Raw genomic sequence first — 16,073 nt, 5'->3', positions numbered from 1 at the left:
ACTTGATGGTTGAGTTTGGTGGCTAAGGCTTGCCTCCCTTGCTCTGATTTTGTACTCATTTCTTTTTGGATGTTCAATTATTTAATTTAAAAAAAAATTGATATAAAAAATAAAATCTTATCAACTTGTCACAAAGATAAAGTTGTAATTAATGCATTCATTAATGCAAGATAAAGTTGTTAGAAAATATTTGTATTTTTGTTGAAGAAAATTAATTTTCTCCCCCACCAAAAATATATGGACCAATAGAATGAATAAAAAATGTGATTTATAGAATAATGAAAAATTAGAAAAAGATATAAACATTTGAAGTTTCTTATAATCTTTTAAATTCTTTGATTTGATTGGTTAGTGTTAATGTGATATTAGGATGACATGAATGCACAAGTATTCGTGCGAACTAATAATTTGAAAATAAACCATCTAGAGTTAAAATATAAAATATAACACGACAAAGAATTTATAAGATTTCTCACTTGTACATTTAATCCCTCTATTAAATTGCAAATCCATCCATCCACAGGGATATATATATTGGGTTTCTAGTTATCGATTACCCTTGAGTTCTTCCCGCTGCCATTGTTCTATTTCCTCAAACCATATAACACCTTGGAAGTCTACATACGTCTCCCAAACCACCCTTATGATAGGCCGTCTACCTTGGCGATAGAGCAGTCAGTCGAAGGGCATCCACGCTTGAGAACAATATTTAAGCAAGCACAACTACGCACATGGATGAAGAAGGACGTTGTAACTCCGAGGCATCCTCCTCCTCCTTACATGATGCTGATTCTTCCATGCTTACTGAGCCTACAGTTGGCAATTCTTCTTTATCTACGTCTACCGATTCTCATGTGGGTGACTATGAAAATTCTGAATCGTCCGGGAAAGAGAATGTCTCTCTTCAACAAGATCTGGGTTTAGACCGGCAGCAATTGGACGGCACTCAAATTTTAGCAAAAGGGATTGTTTCTGTGGTGGGTCCAGTCATAAGAGATTTTGACTCCAGGGCAGAAGGAGCTCTCAAGAGCCAGGGCGTTCTCAAAAGCAGCATTGGTCGCCTCACCAGAGGTATGTCTGTATCGCTACTCATATCCTCATATTACTCTCTTTGACTATTGCCGGTTTCTCTGTTTCAATTTGAATTCCCCCTCATGTATTCAGATTTATGTAGGAAAACCATATGTCATGAGATTATAAATGTCAAGTTTTCATTTATTTTTCGGTTGTTTATTTTTCTGATGATGGATCATGGAGTAATAAAATTCATTAGGATGCAACTGTTAAAGGCTTGATGATTTTATCTAACTAGATTTTATAATCGGGCATCTTATTTTCAGAATTTTAACTGGTGTGCGAGTTTAACAGTAAAAAAAACATCTTTTATATGTAATGCAGCGAGCCATTTTAGCATAAATCCCATCTATTTTTAACGATAACTACTATATTTTCTAGAGAAAAAGTGCCAGTGATGAAAAATGGAGTGCAAGCGCACCTAGAAGTTGAGTAATGAATTATGATTGGGGTTCTATACCGTCCTCCTGTAATAACTAACTTTTTTGTCTATTCCATGTATCTATATGCTTATAGTTGCAAAGCAAATCATATATTTGGAGGCCTTTTTTCACATTTTCAAGATTGAGTTCTGCAAGTTGTTTCTTCAAGTGTCAAATGGAGTTTTTTAAGCTTTGAACCAAAAAAAGCATTCTCTTTTCTATTGGCAAATTAGTTTGTTGGGCAACAGGACCAACATAATACAGCAGCATCATTTATTACTTGGGGAAGATCTCACATTAGGTGCTTGGATTCTAAATAGTTCTAGATTAATACTATTCCATTGATGTAAACCAGATTATTATTATTATTATTACTCCATTGGTGGATTGTAATTCCCCGCCTGGGAATCCTTGGAAACAAGGATAAAACAATACACTAACATTTTTTCTTTAAAATTAAAGTATAAATACATACATACATCAATCAAAACGATAGCAAGCGGAACACTAATCAAAGATTTCCAAGTGTTCCATTACTTACAAAATGCATACGTTTCCATCTAGGCGGTTAATCATGCAAGGTTAAAACTTAATTCCATTATCCAAGTTAGCATTAGATATGACTTTAATTTTAGTTTCCAAATACAATCTTCTAAATGATTAAACATACAAGTTCATTTTTGGCTAAATTGCAAGAATAACATGATAACCTTGCTAACTCACTCGAAGTGCCCGATATTCGATCTGTTCTGAATTGGGAAGATGTGACTTCCAAATGGGTATCCGAAATTCCAATTCACGAACTCTGAAAAAGTCCAGAAGTGCTCATTGCCCAAGGTGTGATGATTTCCCTACAATATCGTGCGATGAAACTCAAAAGGGGGCGCAATACAAGAATTCATCGTGCAATATGATGCTGAAAACTAGTAAGTATTTTGCCAGTAAATGGCATGATACGATGCATCCTCATGCAATGAAATGCTTCCATTGTACACAATGCTATGTCTTAACTACACACAGTGAGATGCTAAACAATTTTTTATTGCGCGATATGATGCTCTTGAGGGGTGCAATACAATACCTTGCTTAATGAGAAAACCATAAGGAAAGCAAAATATGGAAGGTAACCTCCACATCGAGGAGTACCAAATACACATGAATCGAGGAAATAAGCACTTGATCATGCCATGATAGTCTATACATCAGATGCATGAATAACAAAGAACAAGAGAACAACCGCATCAAGTGCAAGTACAAAATGAGATCAAATGGACAAGAGAAAAAGGGTAACTTGACGATATCTTTCAAACTAGAAGATAACTGTCTCTTTTCTTTTATCCCCAATGAATTTATAAGTAGCAATGTCTCTCAACCGCATGAAACCTGTAGGCCCACCTCGCCGTGCCTATGGAGATAATGACCCGACCACAATCACAAAAGACAAAGGCATCCAAGGCTAACACACACACACCAATTAGTGCATGACTCAAGAGCTCAATGATCATGAATGCAATGCAATCCATTAGATCACTAGCCAGACACACTATAGGATAACTATATAGGGACTCTAGTGGAATGTAAATGTTTGGCTTGTACTAGCCCAAGTCATATAATATGGTATGGTAAATCAACTCCCTTGGGAGGTTGCATACTGTGCCCTCACACCAACTTTTGCAAAAGACTGGCTACCATCTAGACACACCATCCTCGCACCAGCTCTCTCTAGATGCACGACTACTGTCTGGATGGGTAGATCACATATCCTATATTAAGTTTTATTATCCCACGCATTTATTTGGTTATCACTTGTTGGAACCTGATCGTGTTACCTTGCCAGCCAAGGTACCTGTGAAAAGCTACTCCACACGTCTACTTGTACATACCCATGCTTGTCACACAACAAGTGCCCGTAGGCAATGCAGATTCCCAACCTAATCCGCAAATGAACAATCACTCTACCGGCCTAAATTCGAGAGTTTGGGTCTCGCAAGATCTCGCCATATGCACGTGCATGTGCTCGTGGGTTGGCACAACGAACTCCACATAATAACATGATAAAACCAATGCAAGGGTTAGATTCGAGAAATGCAACAAAAAAATTCAAGTACAAAAGTTCACTCAACCGAACATCTTGCCAGGGCTACGAATTTGCCAACGAATCTAAATTCCACAAAATAAAGCCTTAGGATGAATGAAATAATGGAGTACAATCCAATTCCATTATCCAAACATATGCCACAAGTGCTCAACAAAATTTGTGTGGTACACAAAACAAGGCAAAGATAGAAATGCCCAAAAACCAAACTTCTTAGATTTCAATGAAATCGAAAACCAACTTCTAAATGTGGTCAAACAACCAAAAGATTCATTAAAAAACAAGATTCAAGCTCACACGCAAAATCCAACAGCACAACACTATCAAACCTTACAAATTAAATAAAAAACCTCGTAAAACACACACTCGACCACTCGGTTCAAATTCAGGCATGAAAATGTAGGGGAACAATGATTCTCAATCTTCAATCGTTTAGCAATCGAAAGAATGCATTAAAACAGATTAAATTAAAAGAAATGGGAGAGCCATACCTGTCACAAAACGCTCAAATACGGAGAATGGAAAAAGAAAATGGAGAGACTTCTGAAGACACTAAAAGTCACAGTGTAGAAGGAGATCCCTGCTAAGAATCCAACAAGACCTCTCTTGCGAAGATTTGACAAGCCAAACTCCAACAACAAACAAATCTTTCAAAAGACCAAAGAGGGTTTCAGAGAAAATTCTCCAAAATCCTGAAATAAATGGGAGAAGTGAGTAATAAAACTCACTTTTGCCTAATGTAAACACTTTAAGTAAAGTGACCTATAAATTAAATTATTAAATTAGTTAATAATCTAATTGAACTCTTTTTCCAAATAAATTAGATAATTCTAGGCATTTGGAATTCAACTACAACAAATTAGCCAGTAATTAAAATAAATTAAATCAAATAGTGAAATTCCCCAAAATCAATTAAATCAGCATTTTAATTAACATTTTCCGCAACAACTACAAAATCCTAAATATATAGACACGTGCTCATTGGTCTAATCACATAATGCACTATGAATCTGGATGTACCAATTATCGGAGGGTTAATAATAACAAATTCATTGCCCATACAAGGACGACATTGGCTCAACATGAATGGCCAAGGTCACTATCTCCTGGTGCCATTGCTGAGGATATAGGTACTTATTCACATCTGGAATTCAGGGTGAATGTACCTAGTACCTGGTCAGTAAACAACAAACATCAAGTGCAGATGCTTAATAAATAAGTAGTTTAAGCTCATAAAGACACATAATCACAAGAATGAGAACGAAACAATGCGAAGATCTTGCAAGCAATTGACTACGGCCCCATTCCCACTTTGTACTAGTACCAATAGACAATCCACGCATAGAGTGGTGCAATATAGTATAACAACATATAAACATATGATAAAACATTTAAATTCACTCATTTAAATAAACATTAGACATCATTTGAGCCTATATTTACTGAAGGTACAAGATAGATATCTATAACACAAAAGCACACCAGAAAGAATCCAATAACATCCATTGATAACATATAAACCATAGTCAAAGTCCAAAAACAAAATAAACCAGGTATCATCATAAAGCATCATGTCACATCACTAGCATCATTATGTAGATGTGGTCAAACTGAATAGCAACATCATCTAACTGTTAGAAGGTCAAGTCCACCAATGCAACTTGGGGGGGTGAATCAGTTGTATGCTTGATCAAACTTAAATCCAACTTCAATAACCAATAATGTGAACAATGCCAAGAGATAGAACATACACAATAACACAACGATTTGTTTACTAGGGAAATGCCTAATCAGAGGGAAAACCTTGGTGGAGATGGAATGAACAATATGATGCACTAATATATAAGTTCCTCATGGAAGGATGTGACCCTGTTAGGAGCTAATTACAATACAATTAGTACATATAGTCCCTGGTACCTGGTCAATAAATGACAAATTTCAATTGCGGATGCTCAATGTATAAGTAGTCAAAACTCATAAAGGCACATAATTGTAAGAATGAGAATGAAACAATGTGAATATCTTGCAAGCAATTGACTACGGCCGTGTTCCCACTTTGTACTAGCACCTATGAACAATCCATGCATAGAGTGGTGTAGTTCAATATAACAACATATAAACACATGATAAAACATTTAAATTAACTTATTTAAATTATCATTATACATCATTTGAGCCTATATTAACTGAAGGTACAAGATAGATATCCACAACACAAAAGCACACTAGAAAGGATCCAATAACATCAATTTGATAACATATAAATCATAGTCCAAGTCCAAATACAAAATAAACCAGGTATCATCATTAAACATCATGTCACATCACTAGCATCATCATGTAGATATGATCAAACTAAATAGCAACATCATCTAATTGTTAGAAGGTCAAGTCCACCAATGCAACTTGGGGGGGAGGGGGTTGAATCAGTTGTATGCTTGATTAAACTTAAATCCAACTTCAATAGCCAATAATGTGAACAATGCGAAGATATAGAACATACACAATGACACAATGATTTGTTTAGTAGGGAAACACATGATTAGAGGGAAAACCTTAGTGGAGATGGAACACACAATATGATGCACTATATAAAAGTTCCTTGTAGAAGGATGTGACCCTACTAGGAGCTAATTACCATACAATCAATACAAATAGTCCCTGTTAGGAGACTTTGAATCCCTGTCAAAAGATTCTAGCCCTATTAGGATCACAAGGAAGACAACTGAGCCCACTGTCCAAATTGCTTTAGCATGGGTACACAAAACAAATCTTTAGGATAACATATTCTGTTAGAGTAAATTATTTATTACTCTAGGTGCTTTAGCTCTCTTAGGTTCATATAATTAATATTTTATATTAATTATATTGTACAAACCTAGCTTTCTTTCCTTTAGGGTTTCGTTCACCTTAAAAGGTTGAACTTTTGTATTTTGTTTTCATAACTTAGAATACATTTTTTTTTGCTCTCACATTTCTGAGAACTTCTAAGCTTTGCTTTTTCCATTTTCTGGCTTCTCTTCATTGCAGGATATTTGCATGCAGGTGCTCTTGAGGGTCTGTGAAGTTGGATTTCTCAACTTCTACATGGTATCAGAGCGGGTCTGCTGCTTCCTCTTTTGAAGATTTTTGAAGCCACGATTCACAGTCAGAAATCCCAGCTTTTTTGGAGTTTTCTTCTTCAAAAGGGTGAAGGGCGAATTTTCGGGGCACTTTGGGCTCAAACGGACGTCGCCATTGGATCCGGAAGGCCGTTTGCAATCAAAATACATAAAAAACTTGTTGTTTTTGGACTCAGGGCAACTGGGAAAATTTTTTTTGCCCCTCCGGATGCCGTACGGACACATTTTTCGAGAAAGAAATAAAAAAAAACAAAAAAGGGCAAGTTTTAGGCCTCTTCGCCCACCGGCCACCCCACGGCCGCCAGAGCGCTGCCTGCGCTCGGCCCCAGCTCCGCTGTCGTCGGCGCTCAACCCGCGGCATGGCCTCCGCCACCAGCGGATCGCCGGTTCGCCACCTCCTCCGGCTGAGCCACCAGGCTTGCTTCGCCTCTGCCCTGCCGCCACCAGCAGTGCCGCCGCAGCTGCCCTGCCGGCTGACGTCAGCATCCCGACTGCTGACGTCAGAAAACGGTCGTTGACGTCACTTGCCAGCAACATTTTCCGGTGATCTCTGACGTCACCTTTTCGGTGGATGACATCATTTTCAGGCAATCGGATTTTTTTGCCGGCGACGTCCTAGAGATGGCCATACGGCCGTCAAATTTAAGATATTGTCTGTAATTTTCCAGAGAGTTGTTTTTCTAGACCTATAGTCAGTTTTTTGGCTATAACTTGAGCATACAGAGGTCTTTTTTCGATCCAAAAGAAGCATCGAAAAGCTGACTCAGAGACGGAGACATTGGTGCTGGTTTCGTGTGATTTCGAGTTCGTTTAAGCTTCCAAACTTGGCGTTGAAGTAGAGGCTTTTGTTTTCCTCTTCTTTGCATACGAATTCCAGGTTCTTTTCTCACCTTTTGTGCTTTTCCATAGTTGTTGCTTTGGCTTTTCGGGATATTTTTTATTCGTTGTGGGGGGAGCATTTTCTATTCTGTAATTTGCTTCAGAATTAGACCCTTCTACTTCCGTCTTTTCTTTAGCTCAATGTCGGATCCTTCTGTGATCCAGCTCACGCCGCACAACTATCACACCTAGAAGACACAAATGACTAGACTTCTCATGTTAAGAGGTCTATGGTCTTGTCTGGATGCGAATCAGCCTGCTCTTACGCGACCTTATGAGGTTCTACAGCACAGGAACAAAATGGATGAAACCATGGGACTGATTGCTCTCAACATTTCAGACAGTTTGTTATTTCACTTGGATGGTTTGACTACTCCACGGGCTTATTGGCTCAAATTTCAGACTTTGTTTGGCCAAGTGAATGAGTTCCGGGCACTTCAACTTAATGCAGAGTTGACTTCTTTGACACCTGACAGCTTTCCCACCATTGAGGACTTCTTGATGAAGTTCAAATCTTTGTGCACAGTTTTGCAGGGATGTGGTAAAAACAAAACAGATGATGAGTGTATTTTTTTGATACTCTCAAAGTTGCGAGGACAGAATCAGATCTTTTCTTCCACTTTCTACTCCACCATGGATGCCTTGGGTAACAGACATCAGATGCCCTCATTTGAGACATTTTGTGATCGGTTGACACGGGAACAAGCTAAGATCCAACAGGTGGATGCCTCTGGCTCTTCCAGCCAAGCATTGGTTGCTCAGACTTCTCAGGGGAAACCAAAACAGAAAGCCAAACTGAAGAAAGATGCACCAAAAACTGATGCCAAACCTCCAGCTAACCCTTCCAAGGGTAAATCTACTTCGAAGTCTACTGAGTCTACCTCCAAGACTAAGAAGAAATCAACTGAGACCTGCAGTTTTTGTGGAAAGGACGGACATCCCGTTTCTAGGTGTTGGAAACGTTTGGAGGCTTTAGAGGAAGCCATGCAAGAGCATCACATTTCAGCTGCTAAGTCAACATCCCCCCCTGCAGGGAAAGGTCATGCTCTTACTGCACGAGCTATGACTTCTGGGCCTACTTGGATTCTTGATTCCGGTGCCTCTCACCATATGACAAACACTCAGCAGTTGGTCACCTCACTTGCCTCTTCTCCTACTACCCAGATTGCTATTGGGAACTCATCACATCTTTCCGTCATGGGTTCTGGTTTTGTTGCATTAGCTGGGGGCTCTCTTAAGGATGTTCTTCTTGTCCCTGACATTTCGACGAACCTATTGTCTATATATCAGATTTGCCACTCTGGCTTTGGTAAGACAGTTGAGTTCTCACCACATGATGTGGTTATCCGGGACTTCCATGATTCTGAGATGATTGTGGCTATTGGGAGTGTTGATTCTGCATCTCGCCTCTATCGATTTGATGGATTTGAGTCTTCTGATGACACAGGTTCATGTCTTGTTGCACATGCAGATTCAGTAAGCAGACTTTGGCATGAGCGTTTTGGCCATGTCAATTACAGATATCTTCAGCAGATGAGCACATAGGCACTTGTTCTTGGGCTTCCCCAGATTTCCTGTACAGATGGTGTTTGTCAGGGTTGTGCTCTTGGCAAACAACATAGGGATCCTTTTCCACATGGACAAGCCACTCGTGCTTTGGCACCACTAGAGTTGATTCATAGCGACCTCATGTCATTTCCCACTCCTTTTTCAGGTACCAGAAATGTACTTACTTTCATTGATGACTTTTGCAGATGTGCATGGGTGTACTTTTTAAAGTACAAGTCTGATGTCTTCGATTCATTTCGAGTCTTCAAGACATTTGTTGAGAAGCAATCAGGTCTTTCTATTCGACGGATACGCACAGATAATGGGGGGGAGTATGTGAACCAAGCTTTCAGGGATTTTTTCTTTGAACATGGTCTTTGGCATCAGTTTTTAGTGCCCTACACCCCTCAGCAAAATGGTGTGGCCGAGAGGAAGAACAGAACCCTTCGGGAGATGGCTAATTGTATGATTCAGTCCAGGTCCATGGATTCGTGTTTTTGGGTAGAGGCTGTTAATTGTGCCAACTACATTTAGAATTGGACGCCTCATAAGGTAGTTCGAAATATGACTCCTAAGGAGGCTTGGTCTCATGTCAAGCCTGATGTATCTTCATTCCGAGTTTTTGGTAGTGAAGCATGGGCATTTATACCCAAGGCTCAGAGGAGAGCAATGGAGCGGAAGAGTCGACACCTCATTTTTGTTGGCTACTGTGAGGATGTTAAGGCCTACAGATTGTTTGATCCTGATTCCCGCGAGGTCCTCTTTCGACAAGATGTCCAGTTTGATGAGCACCTTCCCGCAGTAGATACCCCGCATCCAGAGTCTACTTCACTTACCACCACTCCCTCATCTCTTCTAGTCTCTTTTTCGGATGATGAGGATGATGATCATGTTGATCTCCATTTACCTTTGCCACAGGATCCTCCCCAGATGCCTAAATGGGCTCGAGCTACAGTTGAGGCTGCAGGATCGCTAGCTGGTGACCCTACCACTTCCCGTCGCACCCGTTCACATACTGCGGGTTCTAGTCTACTCAGTCATGCTATTTTTGATGATCCTCAGACTTTTGCAGCAGTGACAGGACATCCTGAGTGGGACAGTGCAATGGAGGAGGAGTATTCTTCTTTGATGAAAAATCATACTTGGGATCTTTGTTTTCTTCCTAAGGGAAGAAAGGTTGTGCGATGCAAATGGTTGTATCATACTAAGTTTGCTGCTGATGGTTCCATTGATAAGCGCAAGGCCCGTCTTGTTGTGAAGGGTTTTTCACAGGTTGAGGGTATTGATTAGACTGAGACATTTGCCCCTTTCACCAAGATGAACTCTATTCGCCTTGTCTTATCCCTCGCAGCTTCACAGGGATGGCCCATTTTTCAGATGGATGTGAAGAGTGCATTCTTGCACGGTGATCTTACTGAGGAGATTTACATGGAGCAGCCTCAGGGATTTGTGCAGGATTCCACCTTGGTTTGCAGACTTCGCCGCTCATTGTATGGTCTCAAACAGGCCCCTTGGGCTTGGTATGAGAAGATGGACTCTTTTCTGCTTTCTACAGGCTTCACCCGTTGCCATTCTGATCCTACAGTCTACATTCAGCGTCTTGAGGCTGAGGTTTTAATCCTTGTGCTATATGTTGATGATCTTCTTCTCACAGGTAGCTCGTCCTCTATGATTAAGGATGTTCAAAGAGCATTGATGGACCAGTTTGAGATGACCGATCTTGGCTTGCTACACTATTTTCTTGGTCTCCAGATTGTTCAGTCCCCTGTTGGAGTCTTTGTTTATCAACAGGAGTATGCTCTTGACATGCTTCGACGCTTTGACATGCTTGATTGCAAGCCCGCTCCTACACCTTTTTAGTTGGGTGTTACTTTTTCTACCTCTTGCACTTTGCCTTCAGTGGATCCCACTTTGTACCGGCAGTTGGTTGGCAGCTTGTTTTACCTGACACACACTCGTCCTGATCTCTCCTTTGCAGTGGGTCTTGTCTCTCGGTTCTCCCATGAGCCTCATGAGAGTCATTGGCAAGCTGCCAAGCGTATTTTGAGATACATTCAGGGCACCTTGATGTATGGCATTCATTACACAGTAGGGACTCCTCACATTGTTGGCTACACTGATTCGGATTGGGCCGGTGATGTCGATGATCGAAAGTCTACTTTTGGCTTTGTTTTCTGTCTTGGCTCTGGTCCTATCACATGGTCGTGCAAGAAGCAGTAGGCTCATGCACTTTCATCTACAGAGGCTGAGTATCGAGCCGCAGTGCTTGCTAGTCAGGAGATTTTATGGCTTCGGCAGTTGATGACTGAGTTTGGTTTTCCTCCTCATCGTCCCATTGTTCTGTGGTGCGATAATCAGAGTGCTATTCACATTTCCCGCAACCCGATGGAGCATCAACGCACTAAACACATTGAGCTTCATATGCATTTCATTCGTCATTTGATACAGGATGATGTTCTCTCATTGGAGTACATTTCCACTGATGCACAGGTTGCTGACATCTTCACCAAGTCATTTGGTTCGTCTCGCTATCTTCAGCTGCGGTCTATGCTTGGGATTACGGAAGTTGTCCTTGGGGGGTCTTCTTGAGGCCTTCATTCCTTCATGTTTTTTTTTTCAGCATGTTTATTCTATCTCTTTTTGGAGAGGGGTTTTTCCCATTGGGTTTTCTCCTTTGTCTCCGGTTCACAGAGATTTCCTTGTATTGGGTACCCGATCAGGCCTTGTTTCCGGGACCCATTTTTTCTGCATTCATAGCTTTGCTAGGTTAGCTTCCTCCTAAGCTTCGCTTAAGGGGGGGTGTTAGAGTAAATTATTTATTACTCTAGGTGCTTTAGCTCTCTTAGGTGCATATACTTAATATTTTATATTAATTATATTGTACAAACCTAGCTTTCTTTCCTTTAGGGTTTCGTTCATCTTAAAAGGTTGAACTTTTGTATTTTGTTTTCATAACTTAGAATACATTTTTTTGCTCTCACATTTCTGAGAACTTCTAAGCTTTGCTTTTTCCATTTTCTGGCTTCTCTTCATTACAGGATATTTGCGTGCAAGTGTTCTTGAGGGTCTGTGAAGTTGGATTTCTCAACTTCTACATATTCAAGTAGTGAACTAACCAATACAACAACCTCTTTGCCAATACAGTTCCTTTGAAGTTCTCAAGTCAATCTCAACATAGTCCTCTGCTTTTCTCTTAACAAATTTGCATCTTCCCACCACATCGACATCAATATAATACAATGTGATACTTACAACCAAGGAAACAACCTTTCCTTTATCCCTTGTCGTAACAACTAATTGAGTCAGCCTTTTGAGCTTCCCCAATGTATAATTGATTACATAGGACCTCAATAAGATATTACAATAAAGTCCCACATGCTACATTACACTTTACAACTTCCAAAATAAATCCCATTACAAGAGTCGACTACCAGTGAATATATCACTTGATACACTTCAGCGACCTCCACAGAATAATCTCTAGAATTTGTGTAATAAACAAATTTTCATAGCCAATTTAAACACCGAATAATCTGATTTAATAACTGATTCCATTTCACATGACAATGACTTCCATTAACTGAATATAACTATGGTAAAAGTAACTGTTTCTATTCTAATTGTATTTCATGTTCAGCTGATATAACGAGATCAAAAGAAATAAATACATTTCTAACATTTTAACAATTTCCAACTGATAACATATTCAGTTGAAAATAAAGTAACGACTAACTTCTATATCAACTAATATTTTCATTCAAACTAAACTATCTAATTATTCTTCTAAGGATTAAAGGTAAAAGTGTAAAAGAAACATACAGAAATAACAGAAAATTCCCTTCATGTTGTTGTTCAAGTCTCGGCATTGGTGAGAGGAGAAGCATTGACATAGGCTTAACCTCCCAACCTCGAACTATACTTTTCCCCACACATTCTAACTTATTAGAACGACCCTCCCTACCTCGAGATCGGGCTTGGGATGTTTTTCAATCTAGCCATCTGAGCTACCCGGTGGTTTGAGTGCCCCATCAGTTATACCTATATAACTGACATCTACGGATAATCAAATGATCTCAAGATTGGCACATATGCCTGAACTACCTTGGCCAAGGATTTCAATTGGGTTTGTGAACTCGATCACCACCACTCGACTTGACAACAGATTCCATTACCCGAACATGCATGAGCTATTATTCATTATTTTAATATTCAAATCTGATTTCATTATTTGTTTTTGCAGGATTATTTCCACCTCTTCACCATTCTATGGCTTCTTTGCTTGGTGAATTCCTCGGTGTTCGTATGATTATGAGCATTCTGATATTGTTTTACACCTCTTCACCAATTCTTTGGCACCTTGCCGGTGAATTCCTCAGTGTCCGTTTGATTATGAGCATTCTGATATTGTTTTACACCTCTTCACCAATTCTTTGGCATCTTGCCGATGAATTCCTCAGTGTTATAAGTATTCTGAATATGTTTGGAAAATCATAATAGCATGTGCATTGATGTTGATTAATATAATCAAACAAGTTTGATACAACTACCATTTGAATTCATCAAAGATATATTCTCAGGGATACTTGGTGAATGATCTCATATGCACTTCAGGATACCAACAGCTAGTATTATATATATTGATCTCTATTTACCATGCCTATCCGGCTATGGATGGATACTCAAATCAGAAAGAAAAGGATTGAAAAACATATTTAATTTATTCTCAATCCTATCATATGTACCGACTGAAAATAGATATTATCTCAGTAAAATCGAATCATGATTTACACTGCTTCTACAGTGTTCAATCTTGGAATGAGAAAATCTGATTGCAGTCGGGCTTATCTTTAGAAAGAAAAAGGTAAAAAGAAATCAGGAGTCATGACCTGTGATTAGATTGTGACTCCCTTGCTTTGGCAGGATCTCTTGTTCACCTGCTAACTTGAGACTTAATCTCAGACTTCGGTTGCCGGTAGTATTAAGAATAAAACAGGAAATTGGGGTGAGAAATGATGAAGGGTATTCGGCTGTGAACTTCCAACTTAGCTTAGTATGAAACGCAACAGATAAAGATAGGAGAGCATAGAAAGAAAGGAGGAGAGGATGATCCGTCTAATTCGATCATGGCTTCTTAAAGACTTAGCTGAGACTCCCGAGCTTCCATCAATGTCCAAGATGACTATTCGGATACAAACATGAATTCAATTTGAAAAGAAAAGAATTAAAGAGGGAAAAGAAATAAGGAGGAATTGAAGAGTTTAACTTTATTTTATTATTATAATATGCTCTTATATACGTTCACATAAGTATATCGATGAGGTGACATCATTAGATTATAGTATTATAATTTATTGGTACCATTTCATTTTTATATTTGTGTTCATATTTAAGTGTTTATTATAATGATAAAATAAGGAAATTCAATAATAAATCTCTAAAGGTATCGATTATATTTTAATTTAGATTATTTTATGTTTTTATTATTTTGTTTCCCTAATAGCTCATGCGATCCCATAATGTAACCTGTGGACAAGTCTTTGTATCCTTTCCAAGGGAGTCTTAGGTCATACTTGTCGATCCTGATGACTGAAAGAAATGACCATCCCATTCCGATGATCTCGTTTAGCAATGCTTCCCCTCTCTTCAGTCTTCTCCCGCAATCACCCAAACAAAACATTATCGCCAAAACATTAATTCAAAATATATTGATCGTTAAATCAAACAACTGCTAGTCATCTAATATCAATTATAGGTTACTAATCATTTCATCAACGTCTATAAATAACTAACTCATTACACATGATTATGAAAGAAATAATTCGTTAACAGTTGATACAACGTATATAAATAACTAACTCGTTTCACATGATCAGGAAAAGAAATAATTCATTAAACCAACAATTATGATCAAATTAAAAATTAGGGCAAAAATTTGGGATGTAACAATTTGCTAACACAAACATAGCATATGAACATGTCTTCAACCATGATCTTATTACGAAGTAATTGGAAAATATTTGCTTGTTATTAATAGTGATCAAGAGATCAATTTATACAAGAGAGTGAATGATGGTTCCTTAAGAAACAGTCGTAATGATAGAAACATTCTATTCTAGAAACAAATAACTAAATATTAGAAACATTCTTATATTTAGAGAAGATTACAATAGATAACCATTAGATACTAATAAGAGATAATAGAAACTATCTATTATCGTAATACCCTCCATCCAGAGCATGAAGCGGTCAAAAAGGGTAAAAGAAAAATTCTATCTGCTTAAGGGGCTCTGCACTATTCGCTGTGGGCTGCAAACCAGAGTGTTTAGATAGGGTAGCTAAGCGCTTCCGACATCAACCTTTATGTGACCAAACTTGTGGCAATAGTTGCATCGAATGTTCTTCTTCTAGGAGCCTTCTAAATTTGGAGCAGAGGATGTCTACTGAGAAGACTGCTAATGATATTTTGGATAACGGTCCAAAACTTTGCAGATGAGCATAATGCTCCAAAACAAACCGCAAAAAGCCATGATTTTTAGGAGAAAATCGAAAGAACCAAACATGATTTTTGGGGTGAAAATCCAATCAAAATGCAACATGATTTTTGTGGTGAAAAATCAATCAAAACCCAACATGATTTTTGAGGTGAAAAAAAATCAAAACCCAACATTACAAAGCTTTGTTTATTTTATAGGAAAAACGGTAAAACTCAATAGATAATTTTTGAGGAAAAAATTACAAACCCACTAGAGGAATCCCACACAACTTTGCAAATTATAGAATCGGAAATTTTTAAGGGAAAGTTTATAGAAACCCATAAGAAATTTTTTAGGGAAAAAATATGAAACCCATGAATTTTTTTTAATGAAAACCCGCTAGAATTTTTAAGGGAGGCAAAACATGAGACTTTCCATGGTAAAGCAACACATTCAAACG

The 16,073-nt window shown here is 38.6% G+C and overlaps 1 protein-coding gene across 1 annotated transcript in view; it reads left to right on the top strand.

The window, feature by feature from the left end:
- Positions 1-561: 561 nt before the first annotated feature.
- The window catches only part of LOC149542657 (SNARE-associated protein-like protein), a 62,411-nt gene continuing 46,899 nt past the window's right edge, over positions 562-16,073 (top strand). The window contains exon 1 of the mRNA XM_089797547.1: positions 562-1,071. Within this exon, the coding sequence (XP_089653673.1) occupies positions 732-1,071 (340 nt within the window). The 5' untranslated portion in view covers positions 562-731. The remainder of the gene's footprint in view (positions 1,072-16,073) is intronic.

Source organism: Cupressus sempervirens, chromosome 8 (assembly GCF_028749045.1).
Source record: "Cupressus sempervirens isolate cs-2001-9-10 chromosome 8, ASM2874904v1, whole genome shotgun sequence".
NCBI classification, from domain to species: Eukaryota; Viridiplantae; Streptophyta; class Pinopsida; order Cupressales; family Cupressaceae; genus Cupressus; species Cupressus sempervirens.
This window is presented reverse-complemented; position numbering and strand designations above follow the sequence as displayed.